Raw genomic sequence first — 20,060 nt, 5'->3', positions numbered from 1 at the left:
ATTGGCCGGGCATAATCTAATAGCCTAAAATTTATTGCTGCAGTTATGATTGAAGTGTGTAACGTTTTGAAACCCTTTAAAAGTTGAAAAAGTGTACAAAACTATATAGATTTTTATTATTTTCGTTACATTTCTCTCATTCAGTAATCACAGTTCAAGTATTTTGTACTTTACAATTACCAAATTTATCATCAGTACATGTAAAGTCGCATTGTTTTTTGGTTACAATTTGTGCGATTATTTCTTGATAGGTAAACCTTTCTTTTACTTTTCCACTTTTCAAGAAGAACACGTCGTCGTCGTTGTTATCAAAACCATCTACAACATTACCATCTCCATAACTATCGTTGTGTTATGTTGCCCATTCCACATGATGTATCTCTGTTGACGACGCGACCTCTATACTCCTCTGTAACCAGTAGGTTTCCATGTCGCCTTTTCCCTGCCATGAAGCAAAGAAAATATGATAATCAACGTTTTGTTTCACGAGAGACTCGTTTATGCCCGGTTTATTCTTTACTTCAGCTTTGATGGTATACAAGTACAATGTGTTTGCCGACGACACCGGAAGAAGGCACGATCTTCAGTACATCATGTAGCAAGCGTGTCGGTGTGCAGCGGTAAATAGAGACACATCTCTAATATGTATTCTTTTATTTCATTACATTCGATACTTTCTTTTTGCGACTAAATTTTTTGCTCCTACTGGGTGAATTAGTTTAACCAAGTAATGGGCAACCATCTAACTTCAGAAAGTACGGCAAATGTATGTGTTAACAAAAGAGGAATGAGTAGTGCTGTGCTTTTAAATCCTCCTCTCCCATCAACATGGCTCAATAAATAAAGACGGACAGTTTCAATGCAATGTCAGTATTCATATGATTTTGTTTTCAAATCGGGTCATGATTTATGTAGCCGTACAGTAAATCCCTTTGAAGTATTATATAGCTTGGACAAAACACCAGAAAGTGAATTACGTCTTCTTGGACTAATATATTTTCACAGCATGGACAAAGTCTAATATGAATACCTACATATGTGTGCGTTGCAATTCCATTATTACACTATGATTTGGACATTCAAATATCGTCACGGTTATCTTGGTCACCAGTCGAGACAGAGTTTGTTACTTAAGCATGCCTCTCGAAAGTGAAAGACTTAAACTTTTGCTCAAACTTTCCTAAATAAAAATTTCAACCATTCTCTTATCAAATCACCAATAAAAATCGGGATCACTGTGCAAAGTTTGGAACTAGCGATTCGGAAACAAATTGTTCAACATTTTGCGATATTTGAAATTCAAAATGGTCGGCATCCCTTTGTTAACTCTATGGAGATATAATTAAATTTCGGATTTTCGAAAAACTAAGGCGGTGAAAGTTTCATTTCTCCAATTGGAAGAGCTTAAAAATTATCTCCACAAGTGATAGATCATAAAAAAATTGTAGATATTTGAGAGTCCAAATATCTGTCCCCGAGGCGCGTTCTACCTTAAGGGAAAAGAGATGTGACGCGAAATTTATATTTTCATCAAGGAGCTGGATTACATGTCAATTCTTTCTACCCTAATCGATCTGCATCATTCTGTTATCTTGGTTGTTACCAAGGTGATTCATCTTGACGTCAACTTTGCTACGATTGCGTGATAGGCCTACCTACACTTGTTACCTGTCGTCTTGTGACCATATATCTCGAACACGTAAACAAGGCCGTAAAATGAAAATGATATAGGCGTAGCAGTGTGAAAAGATTATATGATCACGCCCGATATCCACATTACATGTACAGGGGATGAAATGACGCATTTCCATTGTATGTAAATAACCATTGTACACATTGTATAGGAGGTGTCTGTACGAACACAAACACGGGGGAGAAGGTACAACACCGCTGAATATGAAACGTCCATGTATAGAAAATAAATGGCGTTATCTTTGAAGACTTTGGCCCACTACTCTTTATCTATATCCTCTTGTTAGCTATTCCCCGAAGAGAGACGGTAAGCCGTAAAATGGTTTTGATGATAAAACACGTTTGCAGATACCCTAACCCTGTTTGCGACATCCTCACTTTTTCTGGCGAAGAGAACTCAATAACTAAAAATAAGTAAACCGTGTACTGTCAAGACCTTCATCCAAGTGTCAAATTTAACTTAGCAAGGGATAATCCTACACCATTATTTTACAAACCCATCTGAGACCGGGAGAAAATAATGAAACATAAAAGCACCGTTATTCACACGTGAATTATGTCTGCTCTCTTTACTTTGAAAGATACAAGCTCGAATGATATGACTTTTGTGTGATCTATCACACGAAAGGCCAAAAAGAGACGGGTGACACAATGGGTTGTTCAAAGAGAAAATTGGGGTAAATGTACTTTAATCGCGCCTCTTCACATCTGCCTTTTGATCCCAATCTACTCACAAACACGCAACCTATAGGCCTAGATATATCATAACACACTCTGTGGAACGCCGACACTAACTTTGGCTCTTCAATTGTAACATGTTGCGTGCAAACGATAACCTTTAATATATCAAGCGCAAACGATAATATGTTGTGTATGAAACGTTAGTATGTTGGGACTAAATAATATATTCAAACCTACATATATATATTGTGTGTAAAACGTCTGTCGTGGCGCAAACCTAAATGTGTTGTGTATAAAAATATGCTGTGGATAACCTTTACTTTACTATGTTCAGCGCAAACGTCAATATGTTGTTGTCATTGTGATATCGATCTCATCATGAATAAATCGCCGATAGACATCATATGATTTGAAAAATTAACAAAAACACTATAATCTCTTTCCGCGTACACCTCATGTCAAGACACTGTTTCAATGCTTCGTAGTCCGTTTACGGCGATACTCACCTTGTTCTCGGTGCGATTGTCGTAAACATAATCGAATCCAGTGATGTCTTTATGTAATTCTTGGTTTAATATACGTGATGAAATTCTTTTTTCACCGTACAAAAAAACGAAATTGAAGGTTTTGCAGAGACATAAAGGAAGATGTGTTTTACTATTAGGTATCAAATTTACCACAACAAATTCACTTACCTTTTGATCCATTCGCGCATGTATTCACATTTTTAGAAGAAGCTCTAACAATTGTTTGTGTCGCAAAATGGTAGAACATCTTAGGTTTTTTCAAAAACTATATCATCATCATCATGATTGATATCTCTGTATTTGTTTATTTTATTCCGAGTTGCAGTGTATCCTGACATGAGCAGGTGCGACAATCCAAAAATATGTATCGCTGCATAGACTTTGAATATTGGCCACAGGCGTTTGGCCGATATAAACTTAGGGATAAAAAAATTCGTCGATAAAGTTTAAACTATCATATTTCATGGTGAGTCCTCAGGACCAGTGAAATTACGTATTCATAGATGACGTATAATTTCGAGGTCAATGTAATACCTGGTTGGCTTATTAGTGTTACAGTGATTGTTTGTTTTTTCCATACGTAACGACACGACTTTCAATGAACCAAACAGTGCAGAAGTGGCAATACTTTGCATTATTACCGCTAGAGAGAGACAGAGACAAAAACCGAGAGTGAGACAGTTATATAAACAGCAAGACAGACGGAGATGTTGACCGACAGAGAGACGGACAGATAGACTGACAAAGACAGACAAACAGATAGATCGAGAGACATCTCAACATTCATGAGATATACCGCACACAGTCGCCTGTTCTCTAAAATTCCGCTCTAGGCGCGCCATAGACGTGGGTATATACGCATAATCTTGTTCTTATGGCTGCATATTAAACACCTATTGCCTGGTCATGAGGGCTATAGCGCCCGTCTATTACCCCGAGGGGCCGTGTGTTAACAGAAACACATTTATAACACGCCACATGCTCATTCCGTGTCGCGATTCGCCAGAATACGTCACGTGACGAGAAAGTAGATACGTCTAGTCCCCACCGGATCGACAAAAGTGACGTCAGAGGGCATTTTTTGAAAAGCTATTTCCCTGGGGAAATAGTTCTGACCAAATTCGGAAAAGTGCCCGTCACGTGACCGTAGTGTCGTCTGCAGCTTTTCAACAATGGCGGGTGACTAGAACGTGATGTCCGTCCGGTATAGGTGACGACACATTCTCTGAAACAGATTTTCCAACATTTTCCAACATTCCAACAACCCAGGAACTTGCACAGCTCATCGACGGAAAAGATTAAAGTGCAACTGAGGATGTCGCTAGGTACGTACAACTGAAACCGCTGTGGAAACATCGCCTAGTAAACTTGTCACAATGGATTGTTGCAGTGCAAAATATCAAAACACATTTAAAACTATATAACAATACAACATGAGCATGTGGTGTGTTATAAAACACCTATAGCCTGGTCTTTATTCGGGCTATAGCGCTCGTCTATTACCCCTCGTGGCCGTGTGTTACCAGAAACACATCGCTATACCCCTCGGCCTACGGCCTCGGGGAATAGCGATGTGTTTCTGGTAACACACGGCCCCTCGGGGTAATAGACGGGCGCTATAGCCCGAATAAAGACCAGGCAATGGGTGTTTACTATGGCGCGCACAGGCAAGGCGCAGAGCGGAATTTGAGAAAACAGGCGACTGTATACTGCATACCAAACTTACCTTGACCCGTATACGACCACGTGGTATTATTTCAAATATTGGGTATTTCTCCATTGCCTCCTTGCTATCTTTACTGATGTGTATCTGCAATGCTAAAACGGAAGTGAATGATCAACGAAACGAATTTCCCGGACTATTCTGGATTCTTGTCATGATGGTTGTTCTTGTCGTTAAATTCGCTAAACAAAGTTTTAACCCATAGTCGATTTATGTAAGATTTGCTTCCCAAACAAAACAATGTATACCATTCGCAGGAGGCGAAATTGAGGAAGCAACACGTCATTACTTATTTTATGACAGAGAAACTAGGTTTTCATCTCCTTGGCAAGTCTGATCATGATAGTTTTTTCTCGGAAGGCAATTTCGCTCTGTTTTCATAACGATGTGATCAAGAAATGCCGAGTGATAAAAAATCCATCATTTGCAGCGTTTATACAATGCACAACGTGTCCGTACAAAGAGGAAGCTCCATTCTGCCGCAATACATTCTCTGTCAATAACACGCGATGAATCTTTCGATTCTGCAGTCGGCGAATGACGATGTTTAAAAAGTCTAAAAGTCTCGTAAAAGGCGGTTTGACTTGTCATTTGAGAGAGCTTTACCCATCCGAACTGACATGACTTACATCGCTGTCATTGGAAAATAAGTGATTGCAGATAGAACAAATCTTTTACATTTTATTCATATACAAGGGGGAGAGACACTAAATGACAGTAATTTTGCCATTTTTCTCCAATAAATGGTTTACTTCTTTGTTTATGCCTCATACATAAAAAAGGTCAGATGTTTGAAATGTGAAAGGTATAGGCTTAGCTTTAAAGATTCAAATATCATCATTAACAGCGAAAACTCAGAAGTTAATTTCATATTTTCCTCAGATGCTTGAGTGTAAAAACCTATTGGCTTGAATCACAGACAAATATAGAAACAGACTAGCAGCGGGAATTGTTCAAGGCGTAAAGCGGCTACGTAACCCATCCATGTTCGCCTCGCCTCAGGTAGCTCTCGCCTCGCTTTTCCGAAGAGTGCCGACCATGCATCCTTCGGTAATTTTCGGATTTTCGCCAATTGTTAAGCGAAAGTATGTTTGGCAAGTTTGTGTTGTTGTTGTCGTGTGGTGCTGAGCGGAATTGGCGTGCTGGCGAAAACGGGAGTGTTTTGAGCTTCTGGAAAGTGAGTTTTACCGTTTTAAAAATTCCTCTCATTTTTTATGAATATATAATGAGTGTGTTTGAACCAAATTTGAAAGTCTTTTATCGATACTGTCTGGTTTTACTCGGTGGTTTACGGGCAGTCATACCGTCTTTTACACGTTTGTCAAGGAAGGACATGTTTATGAAACTGCGGGCGTGTTATGTTTTGATTTGCGTGAAGCAGTGTTTCTGCCCGGAGAGCTCACAAAGTAACTATGGTTACTACGCGACTGGCAGCACGATGCCATCTCGTCGTATTTTTCGCATAATCTCGTGCAATTATCAACCACAAACAAAGTCTCCAAAAAGTTTAACACCTTTGAAGCTCATTTTAATATGAAAAGGAAATAGTCTACCGAGACGACCATGGAACAAAAGGCATGCCGCGTTGCTAGTCTGTTTCTATATTTGTCTGTACTTGAATACACTATGTGTGATAAATGTTTGTTGACAAGAACAGTACGGTAGTTTTTTGTAGCGTTCTCTTATTCACATATATGCCGAAACAATGTCGTAAACCTAACAAGACCTGAATTACATGTGCAACGACTTGTGTCAAATAAAATCTTGTTATTGTCATTACAGCAAGGGTGGCTTATGCGAAACTCAGGGACGGGGGACTGCGACGGTAGAAACGAGGTTCAGAACAGCGTTATGAGCTGATTGACGAAAGCAAGTATTATAACGGTCGTTTTACCGGATCTTCTGTATAATGTCTAACAGTATTAAATCTTCCAACGGTCTCAGTGTGACATATTGATATTTATTTATTTATGCAAAGTACATTAATACTTGTAGCTTTGATATGCAAATTCGGGGATAACGATTTATTATCCATGGATAATATTTCATCGTCTGCGGAACCTCGCAATCTATATATAGGCCAGTAAGGGCATAGCTACGGCTTCTCGACCTCTCTTTCTGTATATTTTATAATAATTTTATAATAACAGACAATATTACTCTCTCCTCAAAAGGCATAAAGTAGTAAAAACTGATGTTCATCTTCGGCGGCTATGTCCCTTCAAGGTAGAACGCGCCTCGGCGACAGATATTCACTCTAAAAATGTTACAATTCTTTCTGATATGCCATTTGTGATGGCTCATTTTAAAGCTCTTGGCGTAAGAAAAATTTTCACCGCCTTCGTTTTTCCAAAATCGAAAAATCTATTTTTCTCCATAGAGTTAACACAGGGGTGGCGGCCATTTTGAATTACAAATATCGGTAAATTTTCCACAAATCGTTTTTCCAGTACCAAAATTTGCATGGTGACCCCGATTTTTATTCTTGATTTTGAAAGAACATGATGTTTGAAAGACTCCTTGAGGAAAGTTTGAGCAAAAGTTTAAGTCTTACACTTTCGAGGTGTAGGGACCAAAAGATAAGAAAATTAACTTGACATAATACATTTGTGACAAGTATAATAATTTTCTTGTACTCTAGATTGACTACAAAGAAAAAAGGATCTGAAGTTGTAGGTTTTACCTTGGCCTGTTGACTCCATTCTGGACGCTGTGTTGACTGTATCGCCAAAAAGGCAATAGCGAGGCATTTTGAGACCAACGACCCCTGCTACACACGATCCTGTCAAAACATTCAAGAAGAAAGAAGCGTTGGCAAACGCATATGACTGTATGACTTTTTCATATCGGTGAGTATCCTTGTCTGGTACTTATGAAACTGGTTAATAAAATCACAGTTATAAATTGATTGGCTGGCTAAATACTGAGTACATTAACTGACTGAAACTCGAAATGGAAATATACCATCCCTATAAGCATATTCAAGCAATTTAATAATGGTTACAATAAATTAAAACCCAGCCACAGAGTCGGGAGTATCCTTTCTCAGGCAATTAGCTACATGCAATTTAAAACATAGACGCAGTACTGTCTGTTACATAACGTAATACAGGATGTTTTATATCACGTCTTATAGCAATACTATGGAGCTACTCGATTAAAATCGACTGGCAGCATTAAAGAGTCTGATTTGGTTTATAAACATTTATATATACGGTACGCACACTTCTATATATGGACACAGGCTCTTATCCATCCAAACAGGGATACATGGAGCAATGCATATCAATACATGCATTCATGCATGCATGCATGCATGTATGTATGCATGCATGCATGCACGTACGTATACACGTACGTATACGTACGTACGTACATACATACATACATACATACATACATACATACATACATACATACATACATACATACATACATACATACATACATACATACATACATACATACATACATACATACATACATACATACATACATACATACATACATACATACATACATACATACATACATACATACATACATATATACATACATACACATCGAAATTGAAAATCGGGGTTTTGAAGTTTCAAATTATAAATTTTTAGCCCCTAATCATATTCCAAATACGACGTCTGATTACTGCAATAGCAGTCCGATTACTACACACTCAACATGGGGTCAAAAATTTGGCAAGTTTAACCCCCTTAATACCACTTCTGTCGTGTTAACAGTTTGAGGATAAACGCAATAAAGTTTCAAAAGGTATGGTAGTAAGATTTTGGACTGCTCGTCATTTATGAAACGGCTTTGGACGAAAATCACTGCCCTGTCCGAAAACTGTCGTACTGAGTGTAAGCCTAATTACGTTTGTTTGTATGTACGCAAGGCGGCAAATTTAAAGGCACTAATATGGAACATCTACGGCTACATATTGTAGAATGTACGTATATATAGACGGCGCGTTTCACCTTTACCGCCACCAATAATGCAAACAAACTGTAGTGTTATTTTTAAAGAGTCCTTTTTGCACAAACAGTGCCGATGAAATACACAAGACACATTCTTTGTCACCCTATCGGAAGAGCAATATTTTCAACTCGAGCATGTGTATGGCTTTTTCATGATCAATTTAGCAAAACCTCTTCTAGTCCCGCCGAAACCTGCAAATGTCGTCTGCAAAGAATTGGTGCTGATGCTGCAATGAATTCGTGCTGATGGAGACAAGGAGGATAGGACCTTGGATGATTAAGATGTGCATGGTGTCTTAAAATTAATGATGATAGAGGATACCAAAAGACAAAGCAATTACTGGAAGAATTACAAGTGTCGCATTACTTGATATCATCGCGTTCAATGCATCCTATTTCCCTCGCATGGAAACCTGAGGCCACTATTGCGGTCCAGTACAAAGGTACCGAATTTTCGTCATACAGCAGTTGAAATTTAAAGAATGACACAGCCTGTCAGACCGGATAGCTGTTATTTTATGTAGGTTGCCCGGCGCCACCAGATTAGCCCAAAGACAAAAACGTTTTCACTGAAGATACATTTTTGTGGAAAATAATGCGTATGCCGATATCAAATTTTGCTTAACTGGCACGAATCCTTGTCAGGCAGAACAATAACCCCCAAGAACCTTGCTTCATTGAATCAAGACAGTGCTGAATCTTCTTCTGCATACGATGAAAGGTGAAAAAAATGCTTGCCTGTCTTGGTGTCACGTGATACATCTCTGTACGGAACGACTAAAGCAAAACGCTGACAGATAAACATTTTGCGAACAGACGCGTGATGGATTAAATACTTTCATCCAGTTTCTTCGAAAATGATGCCACAAAATCTGCCATATATATATACATATATATATATATATATATATATATATATATATATATATATATATATATATATATATATATATATATATATATATATTATATGTAGAATCAAAATTGTTGTATTTCGTAAAGGATCTCGCTCTTTGTCTCATATTTCCATTTCAGTATCATTAATATTATTTCTCATTTCTTATTTTTTACTCTCAAACTTTCATATTGCAACGAAGGACTGGAAATGTTCGATACCTAAAAATCTGGTTTTTTTCCAGTAGTTAATATTTTATTGACGATAAGATTAAACTTCTGTTCGAATTCCCGAAATGTGACATACAGACGATCAACTGTCAACGACCGCCAACAACCAACAACCAAATAATGCACCTCGGGGATAGATATTTGAACAAAAGGCATCGATGCTGAATGCAGTACTGGTACTCTTGATTCGAATCAAAGTCAAACCCAAGGCTACAAATGCATCATTAGTGTGAATGCAAACATCGCTACAGTCGCGTGGTGTGAAGAGGTACATGGCACAGAACGTGCCTGTCCTAAACAACATTCGTCACCATCCAGTAAACAATTTCATGGTCGAACGATATCAACGTGACAGTGCTGAGCAATAAAGCACAGCTTTACCGCTTCAGTAGTTTATGTTGGTTTTTGTGAGAACAAAAAGGAACCTCCTTCAACCACCATGGACTGATGCCATATCGATATGAATTTGACGAGTGTCAGGAAAGTCCATTTAAACCAAGGTTCGTGGCTTTGACGATAGAGCAGATGTAGTTCTGGTATTACGTGAGTCGACTTTGCATTCATTATTTTTTCGTAAATTATGCGGGGGTATACGTAGGTGAAGTTAGGGTTTCTGTAAACTACGAACACTGTTTAACAATGTTGGTCTATGACATCACATGACTCTGAAGTGATACAAAACCGACCACTGTTTCTCAATACCGGTCTCTGATTCACATAAATGGAATAACGTTTTGCAGTGCTGGTTTATGATATCGTTTGACTCTGAAATGATACAAAATCGGCAAAAAAGTGTCTAAATACAGTGACTAAGTCCCTTGAGATATGATTTACGTGAGTAGACGCGAGTGAGTAGTATTTTTGAAAAATGGGTCTTTGCAAACTACCTTCGCAAACGACTTTCATTCGCCTGGCTCGATTTAATGCTGATTAATATAGTGCTGATTGAATAAAATCATGCATTAAAACATTTCAAATCACTTTTCAAAAAGATTTAGCCCTGTGCATACTGTATGAAATCAATTATTTTCAAATATTTGAAAAAAACTCAGAGTGCGACTTGTATTACACCGTTGAAAACACACTGCCTTCTTCACAGTTGCAAAGATCCACTTTATCATTTAAGCTTTACGCCCGACGGCACCTATAGTTAAACTTTCGCTGGGGAAGAGTGATACTTATACTTTTTTGTTTGTTATCGGTCCACTCGCCAAGAAAATGTTAAACCAAAATTGGAATAATGGCGCGATGTAAAGAGTTTGTTAATGCGGCGACATCAGTGAAATATGAAAGTGCCCTCGGTGAAAGCTTTAGATTTGAATGAATCATGATGAAGGCACGGTGTGATCACGAAATCATAATGAAGATAGACGGTACACATGTTATGTATTTCGAAAGGTGACATCATTAGGTTCAGCCACAAGGTACTGAAAACAAGATATGTCTTTCCAATACTGCCGATTAGGCTCATCCTCGTCTTTGGAATATACCGCTAGCACTATGAACTCCGTGATAGTATCATAAAGCGCTGTGCTTGTCCAAGTTAGAAAACATTGTTTGTACTGAATTTTAAACCTTGGTTCTCGTATGACAGTAATTTTCATACATGCCAAGCTTGTGGGGGAACGTATAGAACAACCATAGGTTTTCATAAGAAGCTCGACTCTTGTATAGGGTTTCGGTATTTGTTTGAATAAATTGAATGAAATGAAATGAATGAATGAATGAACGAACAAACGAACGAGTGAAACAAATGACTATTTCATGTAAAAAGTAAAAATATCTGCATTTAAGTCTACACATCCTGCAATCGTCAGATATTGCACAATATATATATATAAATATATATATATATATATATATATATATATATATATATATATATATATATATATATATATATATATATTGTGGATACTATACAACAAAAGAACAATTTTGTTTGGCATAAGATTTTACATTTTGAATAAGTGTTATTTCTACTATGCTTCTCATGACTTTAATCACTTTTTGAGTGTCAGTCTTTCACCCCCCTGCCATTCAAGAATGAGAATTGATACTGCAAAACGCACTTATACTTTAGTTTCAAATGAGATATAAAATTTGATAAAGATGTATTAAGTTTTTGAGTTAGATCAGTTTTTATTATTCATATCAAGATTGAGGGTTTTTTCCCCGAATATGTATCCCTCATCCTTCCAGGCTTAATCCATCGAAAGAAGGGGAAGCCGCTTCCGACTAGGATGTGCATAAACTTAACGTTGACAGTGTTGTGTGCTGATCAATAAGTCATTGTAGCTATGGTGATCGGAACTTCGATGTGAATTTGGCAAACTCAGAGATGTAGTGTTGAAGTATGACGTAAAAAGTGACATCAATTTTCCTAGAAAACTTCAAATATTAGTAGACAAAGTCGCTCCCTTTGGACTATTATGTCAATTTCAAATTAGATGTGAATTCAACCTACGAGGATAAATACTTTGATAGTATTGTAGACAAAATAGACCTTCAGACTTCAGCACACGAAAATACAGTACAAATCATGAAAGCAATATTCATTCTCGCATCTATAATAGAAAATATAATGCTGTGGCTGCTCGTCGACCAAACTTCAAACCTCCTATGAAGTTCAAAATTGACGATCAACCTTGCAGCAAGATTGTGAATGACAACCCACAAAACATTGACGGCATTGTTAAAACGTTGTTGTGAGGTGTTTCATGTTTGATTGACACTTTAAGCCACTGTAAGAACGACTTTTGTCCATTAGAAGTCGGTAGAAGGTGTGCGAAATACGTGTATATAACTAACCTGTGTGTACACCGATGCGTAGCTGAAGTCTTTCGTCCGGTAAATGTGGAATTCTAAAATTGGTGGCTTCTTCTAAAAGATCGAGTGACATCGATCCAATCTCCCATGCATGTAAATCAGTTTTATCTGGTAATCCTGACACGACCATGTAAGCATCTCCAATAGTTTCCACTTTGTAAACGTCGTACAGGTCGATACATTCATCAAATTTACTGAACATAAACAGAATATATTTGGTGAGATTCTCAAACGTATAACACGCGCAATGCCTTGTCTGATTTATGAATATTAACAATGACATCGCATATCCTGTGGAAATCTCTCTCAGGCTAAACCTGTCTGTCTATCTGTCTGTCTGTCTGTCTGTCTGTCTGTCTGTCTCTCTCTCTCTCTCTCTCTCTCTCTCTCTCTCTCTCTCTCTCTCTCTCTCTCTCTCTCTCCATAAGGCTGCGTTAACAAAACAGCGGGGAGGGGGCCTGGAGGAATTCAGGGGGGAATTCGAAAATGTTTTGACTTCCTTACATTTTCCGATTCCCCATGGTAGGTAATTCAATAAACAATAACATTTAAATGTCATCCAATTATTCTAATGTTAGTAATAATTAAACAAAATCTAGAACAGCGTTGTCACATCTTATTACTTTTATCTCGAAAAAATCTAAACAAGTATGAATTTTTAAAAAACATGGATCTAGTTACGGGGCAGAAGCTGCAACGGTTGATAATTTGTTCAATGTTTCTATGCAATATATATAAATACAGTTTCTTGCTGTCTCCCCAGCATACTGAAACACACAATATTCAGTTCGTCGACAAAGCCTATATACATGAATATGTATAGGGTGATAATTGAATTAGAGTACAGCCTGAAAGTCATTTTAATTGTCAATGATACAAATGCACGGTACACATATACAGGCTGTGTTGGCAAGCTGAATACTGGAAAGTTAAACATTCTGTAGGGAGTAGAACAAGATTGCAGTTGTATAAACTGAACAAAAACATTGTCAAAATTATCAAAGTTAATACAGCTGCCCTGCTACTGCAGTGTCACTGTCACTGCATACCGGCAGTAACAGAGATAGCTCTGAATCTTATTTAGCTATTTAGTCGAAGAAAAATTTGGATCAAATGACGCCCATGACAGTGAAATATACATGTACATAAAATCAGAGCAACACATGATATGTAAGACTAGGAGACTTGAAAGTATCAGGAATTTTTGAATTCTTGCATATGAGAATAATCAAATATTAGACAAAAAAGATGGGGTCACCATACTCGATTTTTCTAAATTTTCACATTCTCATCGTAAAAGAACACAAAAGTAAAACTTTGAACAGTAAAGACTCTAATTTAAATGAAAAAAATGTACGACCAATGTACGACTTATTTTTTACCAAATTTGCCATTATTACACCCAAAATTTCAGAGATTAAAATTATTTAATTGAATATTTAACCTTCCAGTATTGTCAATTTTGAGCAGCATCTGAGTCATATATGTCTTGTAGGTCACTGAAATCAGTTTGTTTTACAATTTGGCAAAACGTACCCAGGAATTCAGAATTTGCATTCAGAATTTGCATCTGTCATGATCGTCATTTTGTGTGCTCGTCAACAAATGCCGTTGACCTGGCCAGAGTTTGATAAATTCAAGTCGGCTTAGACTGATAAATCCAAAAAGTCCACTGATGCCTTTAAAAATGAATCAATTTAAGAGCTTGCCTTGGGACTTTGGCTCTACAACTGCTGATAACAGGGAGTGTCGAGTATCAGCGAGCAGATCTGCGCGATACACCTTTATTTTTTACTTTGCGTGCATTCCTGATAAATACATGGTTAGACGATAATTGAGGGGACTTGAAAATTTTTAATCATATAGACGGTGGACTTGAAATGTTTTTGAGGGTATTGAGGAGGGATCTGAAAAAAAAGATTTCAATCGCTATTCTTCCAGCTCCCCCATCGTTATATTTGTGAACGCAGCCTTATAACGCAAATTACTTACAGTACAAAGTAATAATATTTGTTATAAGTTTCATGCATCCTGCAATCATCAGACGAAGATTTTTTTTAACGCTCTGCTCTTTAGGAATAGAGCACTGTAATTTCACGCACGCACACACACACACACACACATACATACACACACACACACACACACACTATATATATATATATATATATATATATATATATATATATATATATATATGTCTATATATATATTAGGAATAGAGCACTGTAATTTCACACACACACGCATACACAACACACACAGACACACACACACACTATATATATATATATATATATATATATATATATATATATATATATATATATATATATATATATATTACTGTAATATATTTGTACTGTTACAGAGGTCATCCATTTTGACATCAACTTTGCTATTATCACGTAATAGGTACATTTTGTACACTTGTTACCTTTCGCCTATTTACCAACAAGCCAACAACTCAAAAACAATATCATGAAATGATAATGGGCGGTAATAGTACTCTTGATCCAAAATCTTTTGACTGTGAAGGCATTTTTGAACATCAAGTGACCTCTTCTTCCTCCATGTCCTCTGCTCTGTGCGAAAAAAATGCATAGCAGCCCCCCTCTCTCTTGTGTAGCTTTCCCATTTCAGATGAACTTCCCTGGATCTTGTCGGCCAACCCAGGCCTCATTGACCAAGCGCTCTTTTCAATTCAAACGCTAGGCATGTCAGCTACAGCATGTCCACAGGGATATTGCAATTCCAGCCGTTATCAAGCGTGACGAGCTGACAAAATCTCTATAATCAGATGATAAAGCTCCTTTTCCCGGGTCTTACCTTTTAGTCAAGATATATTAGGTTCAACAACATCGCTGCCATGTAAATTTAACTTTTTTCAGACAGTGACACCTCCATCTGCTAACTCCGTAAAAAGTGGTATTGAGCCAAAACAAGACGTGTTTTCCCCCACTTGGTCTGTTATAGCAACTCTAGCCCGTAAGAATATTTATGTATTTATGTTTCAGGGGCCTTCAAACGTTCTCATTTCTTGTAAAATGCAAAATATGGGACATGTTATGCTTCACCAGTTTTAGCCAACTTGATAGCGAAATATGAATTTTTAAGATATTTGGTCGCTAACGTTTATCCTTTACCTTGGAATTTGCCTGTATCGCGAATTTTAATTTTTTACAAAGATTGAAATGGTGAATTTCGTACGATTTCCAAATCAGTTCGGGGCGTAGACAGACAAATTCGACAATCGTATAGCCACAACAAAAAAAACGGAGCCATTAAATCCGTGAAGTATCATTCGAATGGTTTTACCATGCTATAAGCGGACTGTCGAACTGCCTCAACAACCGGTACGCGTATCCTTATCGTGTTATCGCTGCAAATTGCGGCTTAGTGACACCTGCAAACTTTAACGTAGATCTAAAGAAAGAGGTGCCTTGAATTTGTATTTTGGTATGACCATAGGGTATTTCAAGAATAGGAAGACACTTTTGAATCATCTTTTCAAAGATAACTGTATTTATAGCAACCGCTGATGCGATACCTACGTTTGTTCACGCGTTAAAGTAAAATCATATTTGTTAAGAAACATCCGCTCTCGATATTGAAAGTCATATACGATTTGTAAATGACATATTGCTCCCTTAAAAGAAAGGGTACAAGGACACAAGAAATATGGGTAAGTTTGCAAACAGGAAAGCGAGCAACTCTCTAACAGATTTGATCAAATAATCACTCTTGAAAAAGTAAACGGTCGTTTTCCAACACAATATTTTTTAATTTCGACTATAAAATACTTTCAAGAAGTCACTGGAAGTTCCCTGAAATAGAATAATTCCTATGTGAGAACAATTGATAATACTTTCCGCAGACTTTGTAAATGCAAGAGCTTTATAATTACGCTGTAAACATTAAATTGATAGAACATCGATGACCAGATCGTGCTCGCCTCTTTCTGCAAACTTTTATCGACAGGATCGCATGTTAAATGTCCGATAGAAATCAATCCAGTATAGACATGAGCAGACTAAGGCGTAGCCGTACCGGCGTTTCCGCCTACATCAGTCCAGTAAAATCGTTTTAGTTTGTTATACATGCGTGCAATATTGTGAATTCAAAATTAACGGACAACACGTCCTTGCCGTTTGAGTGCGCGGACTTCAGAAAAATATGAGATATACATGTCTGAAAGTTAGAAAAATTCTCCATCGTTGAAAGCGTGTTCATCGATAATTGTTTTGCCTTCGGCTGTGCGAATGACTGCCAAAGCAAGAGTATGACAAACCAGTCAGTGCTGTAAGAGCATTGACCCGCGATCATAGTGAATGTTCCCAGGTGAATAAAGTGTGACTTAACTTTTCACAAGAACCTATAAGCTTACTTTTTCTGTCGATGTCTCACTTGCAGCAGCGTCTCTGTTGTGACGTACCAGTATAACCATACTTGGAACACTAACAAGTACTCTAATCCAGTTACAGTCTCTAGAAAAGATCCCCAGGTCTGAACATTGATTTTCGCTTTATGGATTTGGTAAACTGGGAAGTCTCTGGAACCTTTACAAACCTATGGGTCCGACTGGGTTACTGCCGGGCCCTATATTTATCGAGATTCAACTTTTGGTTCAAAAAGAAAAGGCTCAAGGCGCTTTGACAAGAGTTACGGGTCTGAATCAAGTTTTGATTCTTTGAACTGTGAAGCAACATTCCTGTACGATTTTTTGAGCTTCAGTGATATTAAACGACAACTTTTTTATGAAGCGATTGACTATACGTGTTTCTAGAAAGTGAGTCACCGACACTTATGTGACTTGATATGCACGGGCGAGGCCAATCAATTCGTTTCACAGTAAAATGATCAATTCAGATCGCAGTAAAAGACAATCATTAACGATATTTATCTTGCATAAAGCTGTTATGAACGTATGTATAAATTTTCGATGGCTTTAGGTTTGAGTATACAGAAAAAAGGGCGTCTTCAAATTCTGGAATGTGTCATGATTTTGGTAATAAAACTGTGCAAGAGAATATAACACGATTGGAACTAATTTGGGATAATTGGATTTTTATATTAATTTTTTTTAAATTTCTCAAAAGTGTTGGGTGCAAGATAGTTGAATGTTGCAATAATACAAATTATAAAAAGAAAAGCAGATGAGATTACATTTGTAGATTAAATCGGCATTACTTCACCATCCAATTATCCCAAGTTAGTTCCAATCGTACGGTGGCCCCTACACGCCCGGAACTCTACTACTTTTGAATATAAACTGTAATTTTTCTTGACAATATCTTTAATATTTGTAAGAGATTTTATTTCTCCACCGCAAACTTTTAATTTTGTACGGGAAACTTTATCTTAACATTATCTTAACTTTAACTTCTCGAAAGTAGTTTTAGTTTTAACAATAAATAAAATATGTTTCTAAAAAGTATTTTTTATTTTGTAAAACAAACGTAATTTTTTTTCAAGATAACAGACTCCCCTACACGTCATGGAAATTATTACTTTTGAACATAAACTCATATTTCTTGGCAATATATTTAATATTTGTAAGAAATTTTATTTCTCCACAGCAAACTTTTATTTCTGAACGGGGAAACTTTATTTTTGGGGTAAACTGTTTTTAAAAACTTTTAACAAAAACACTTTAACTTTGAAAAAATAACTTTAACTTTGAACAAAATATTTGTTTCTCAAAACGTTTTTTATTTCGAAAAGAAGTAAAATTGTTCACAGCAAGAGTTTAAGATTTTTGCTGAGCGCAAACTGAGTTACTTAAATGACATAACCTTATGTTTTTAGAGCAGAAAACTTAAATTCTTAAAGAAAAGTTTTATTTTTCAAGAGTAAAATTAATTCTTTATGGAAAAAAGATTTTCTCAGAGCAGCAAATTGAAATATAGTGAATAAAACTTTTTTCTCAATGGAGAGAAATTATTTTCTGAAGACAACAAAACTAATTCCTTCAAGGTATATTTTCTACATATGAGTGTGGTTTAAGAATTTGGTAAAACTGAACTGAGAAGAACGAAAAAGGGATGAAAAAGTCAAACTTACTTTTCTTCAGAGCGAAATTTATTTCTGAGAGGAGAAATATTTTTATGTGAGGGCGCAATTACCTATAATGCATAGCAAACTCTTTCTAGCGAGAGTAAACATATTTTGGGGAAGAGTAAAACATTTTTCCGACGAGCAAAACTATTTTAACGGCGGCGGAAGTTAAAGTATCCCACCATGCAACACCCAAGTTTGATGACCCAGAGTCTCCGAGTTGGTAGCCGGTATCAGACAGTTCGTGTTCGTGTCGGCTACATGGACGATCTGCTCTCCGAGACAACCATGACTGACTTCATCGGCGATACGGGCACGCCAGCCCGGCCCTACCCTGCCTGCGTACGATGCTGTGTGGTGGGGCCGTATAACGCCGGGAACTCACAACATCGTACACGGGCATGCGGGTCGTTTGCCATTGTCTGAGTCCCCGAAGAACAGTTTTATGTTTGAGTGATTCGTCCTGACGGCAGACGGTGTGCGACGGGACCGCACTGGGGTTCTTCATTAACTCTGCATGGCATAGCCCTGCGTACAGGTCTGTGTGTTCCCGGCGTTATGCCGGGAACACACAGACCTGTACGCAGGGCTATGCATGGCAGGGCGATTTTACGATTTTAACCCCGCGGGGTTAAAATCGTAAAAGTCAAAACCACCCGTAAAAGGCAGGAATCCCGTCTGAAAACACCACAGCTATGGACCCACAGCTAGGCTGTGTGATACCGGCGCTATACAGTCTCCCACTACATAACTCCGGTAACACACAGCCAATGTGTGTGATATTCATCTTTTCTAAGAGTAGAAGCCAGATTCGTAATTTATAGAAACTGAAACTGAACCGAGCCCGCCAGATTTACCACAGTCGCGGACTGGTCGGACTTTCACGTGTGGTTTGCGGGGTCAAAAACGTGAAAGTCAACCAGCCCGTAAGAGGCATATCCCGTCCGAAAACACCACAGCTGTGGACCCACAACTACAGTATTGAACCACGCTCGACTGTGGTCAAATCTGGCGGCCAGGTTCAGTTTCAGTCGAAGACTCTATCAATTACGAATCTGGCTTATAGAAAGGTGACTATCACACAACATAACATTAACAACACAGCAACTGATGAAGGAATAGCTCTGCATGGCAGGGCTGTGTGTTACCGGCTTTATGTGGTGGGAGGCCGTATAACGCCGGTAACACAGCCCATGCAGAGCTAATGAAGGAACCCAATGCGGTCCATCCCGTCGCACAACGTCTGCAGTCAGGACGAATCACTCAAACACAAAACCGTTCTTCGGGGACTCAGACAAGTGGCAACTGTTGAACTGACTCGTTTGTGTGCCCGTGCCCATAGCCCTGCGTACGATGCTGTGTGTTCCCGGCGTTATACGGCCCCAACACACAGCATCGTATGCAGGCAGGGTAGGACCGGGCTGGCTGCAGTACAGTACGGCAAACCATCCG

At 37.9% G+C, this 20,060-nt stretch overlaps 1 protein-coding gene across 1 annotated transcript in view; it reads right to left on the bottom strand.

Moving 5' to 3' along the window:
* Nucleotides 1–237: 237 nt before the first annotated feature.
* Nucleotides 238–20,060, bottom strand: part of LOC139148774 (uncharacterized) — a 29,837-nt gene continuing 10,014 nt past the window's right edge. Inside the window, exons 2-5 of the mRNA XM_070720228.1 lie at nt 12,534–12,745; nt 7,307–7,405; nt 4,627–4,718; nt 238–442 (exon numbers count right to left, since the gene is read on the bottom strand). Of these exons, the coding sequence (XP_070576329.1) occupies nt 353–442; nt 4,627–4,718; nt 7,307–7,405; nt 12,534–12,745 (493 nt within the window). The 3' untranslated portion in view covers nt 238–352. The remainder of the gene's footprint in view (nt 443–4,626; nt 4,719–7,306; nt 7,406–12,533; nt 12,746–20,060) is intronic.

Source organism: Ptychodera flava, chromosome 13, assembly GCF_041260155.1.
Source record: "Ptychodera flava strain L36383 chromosome 13, AS_Pfla_20210202, whole genome shotgun sequence".
Lineage (NCBI taxonomy): Eukaryota > Metazoa > Hemichordata > Enteropneusta > Ptychoderidae > Ptychodera > Ptychodera flava.
This window is presented reverse-complemented; position numbering and strand designations above follow the sequence as displayed.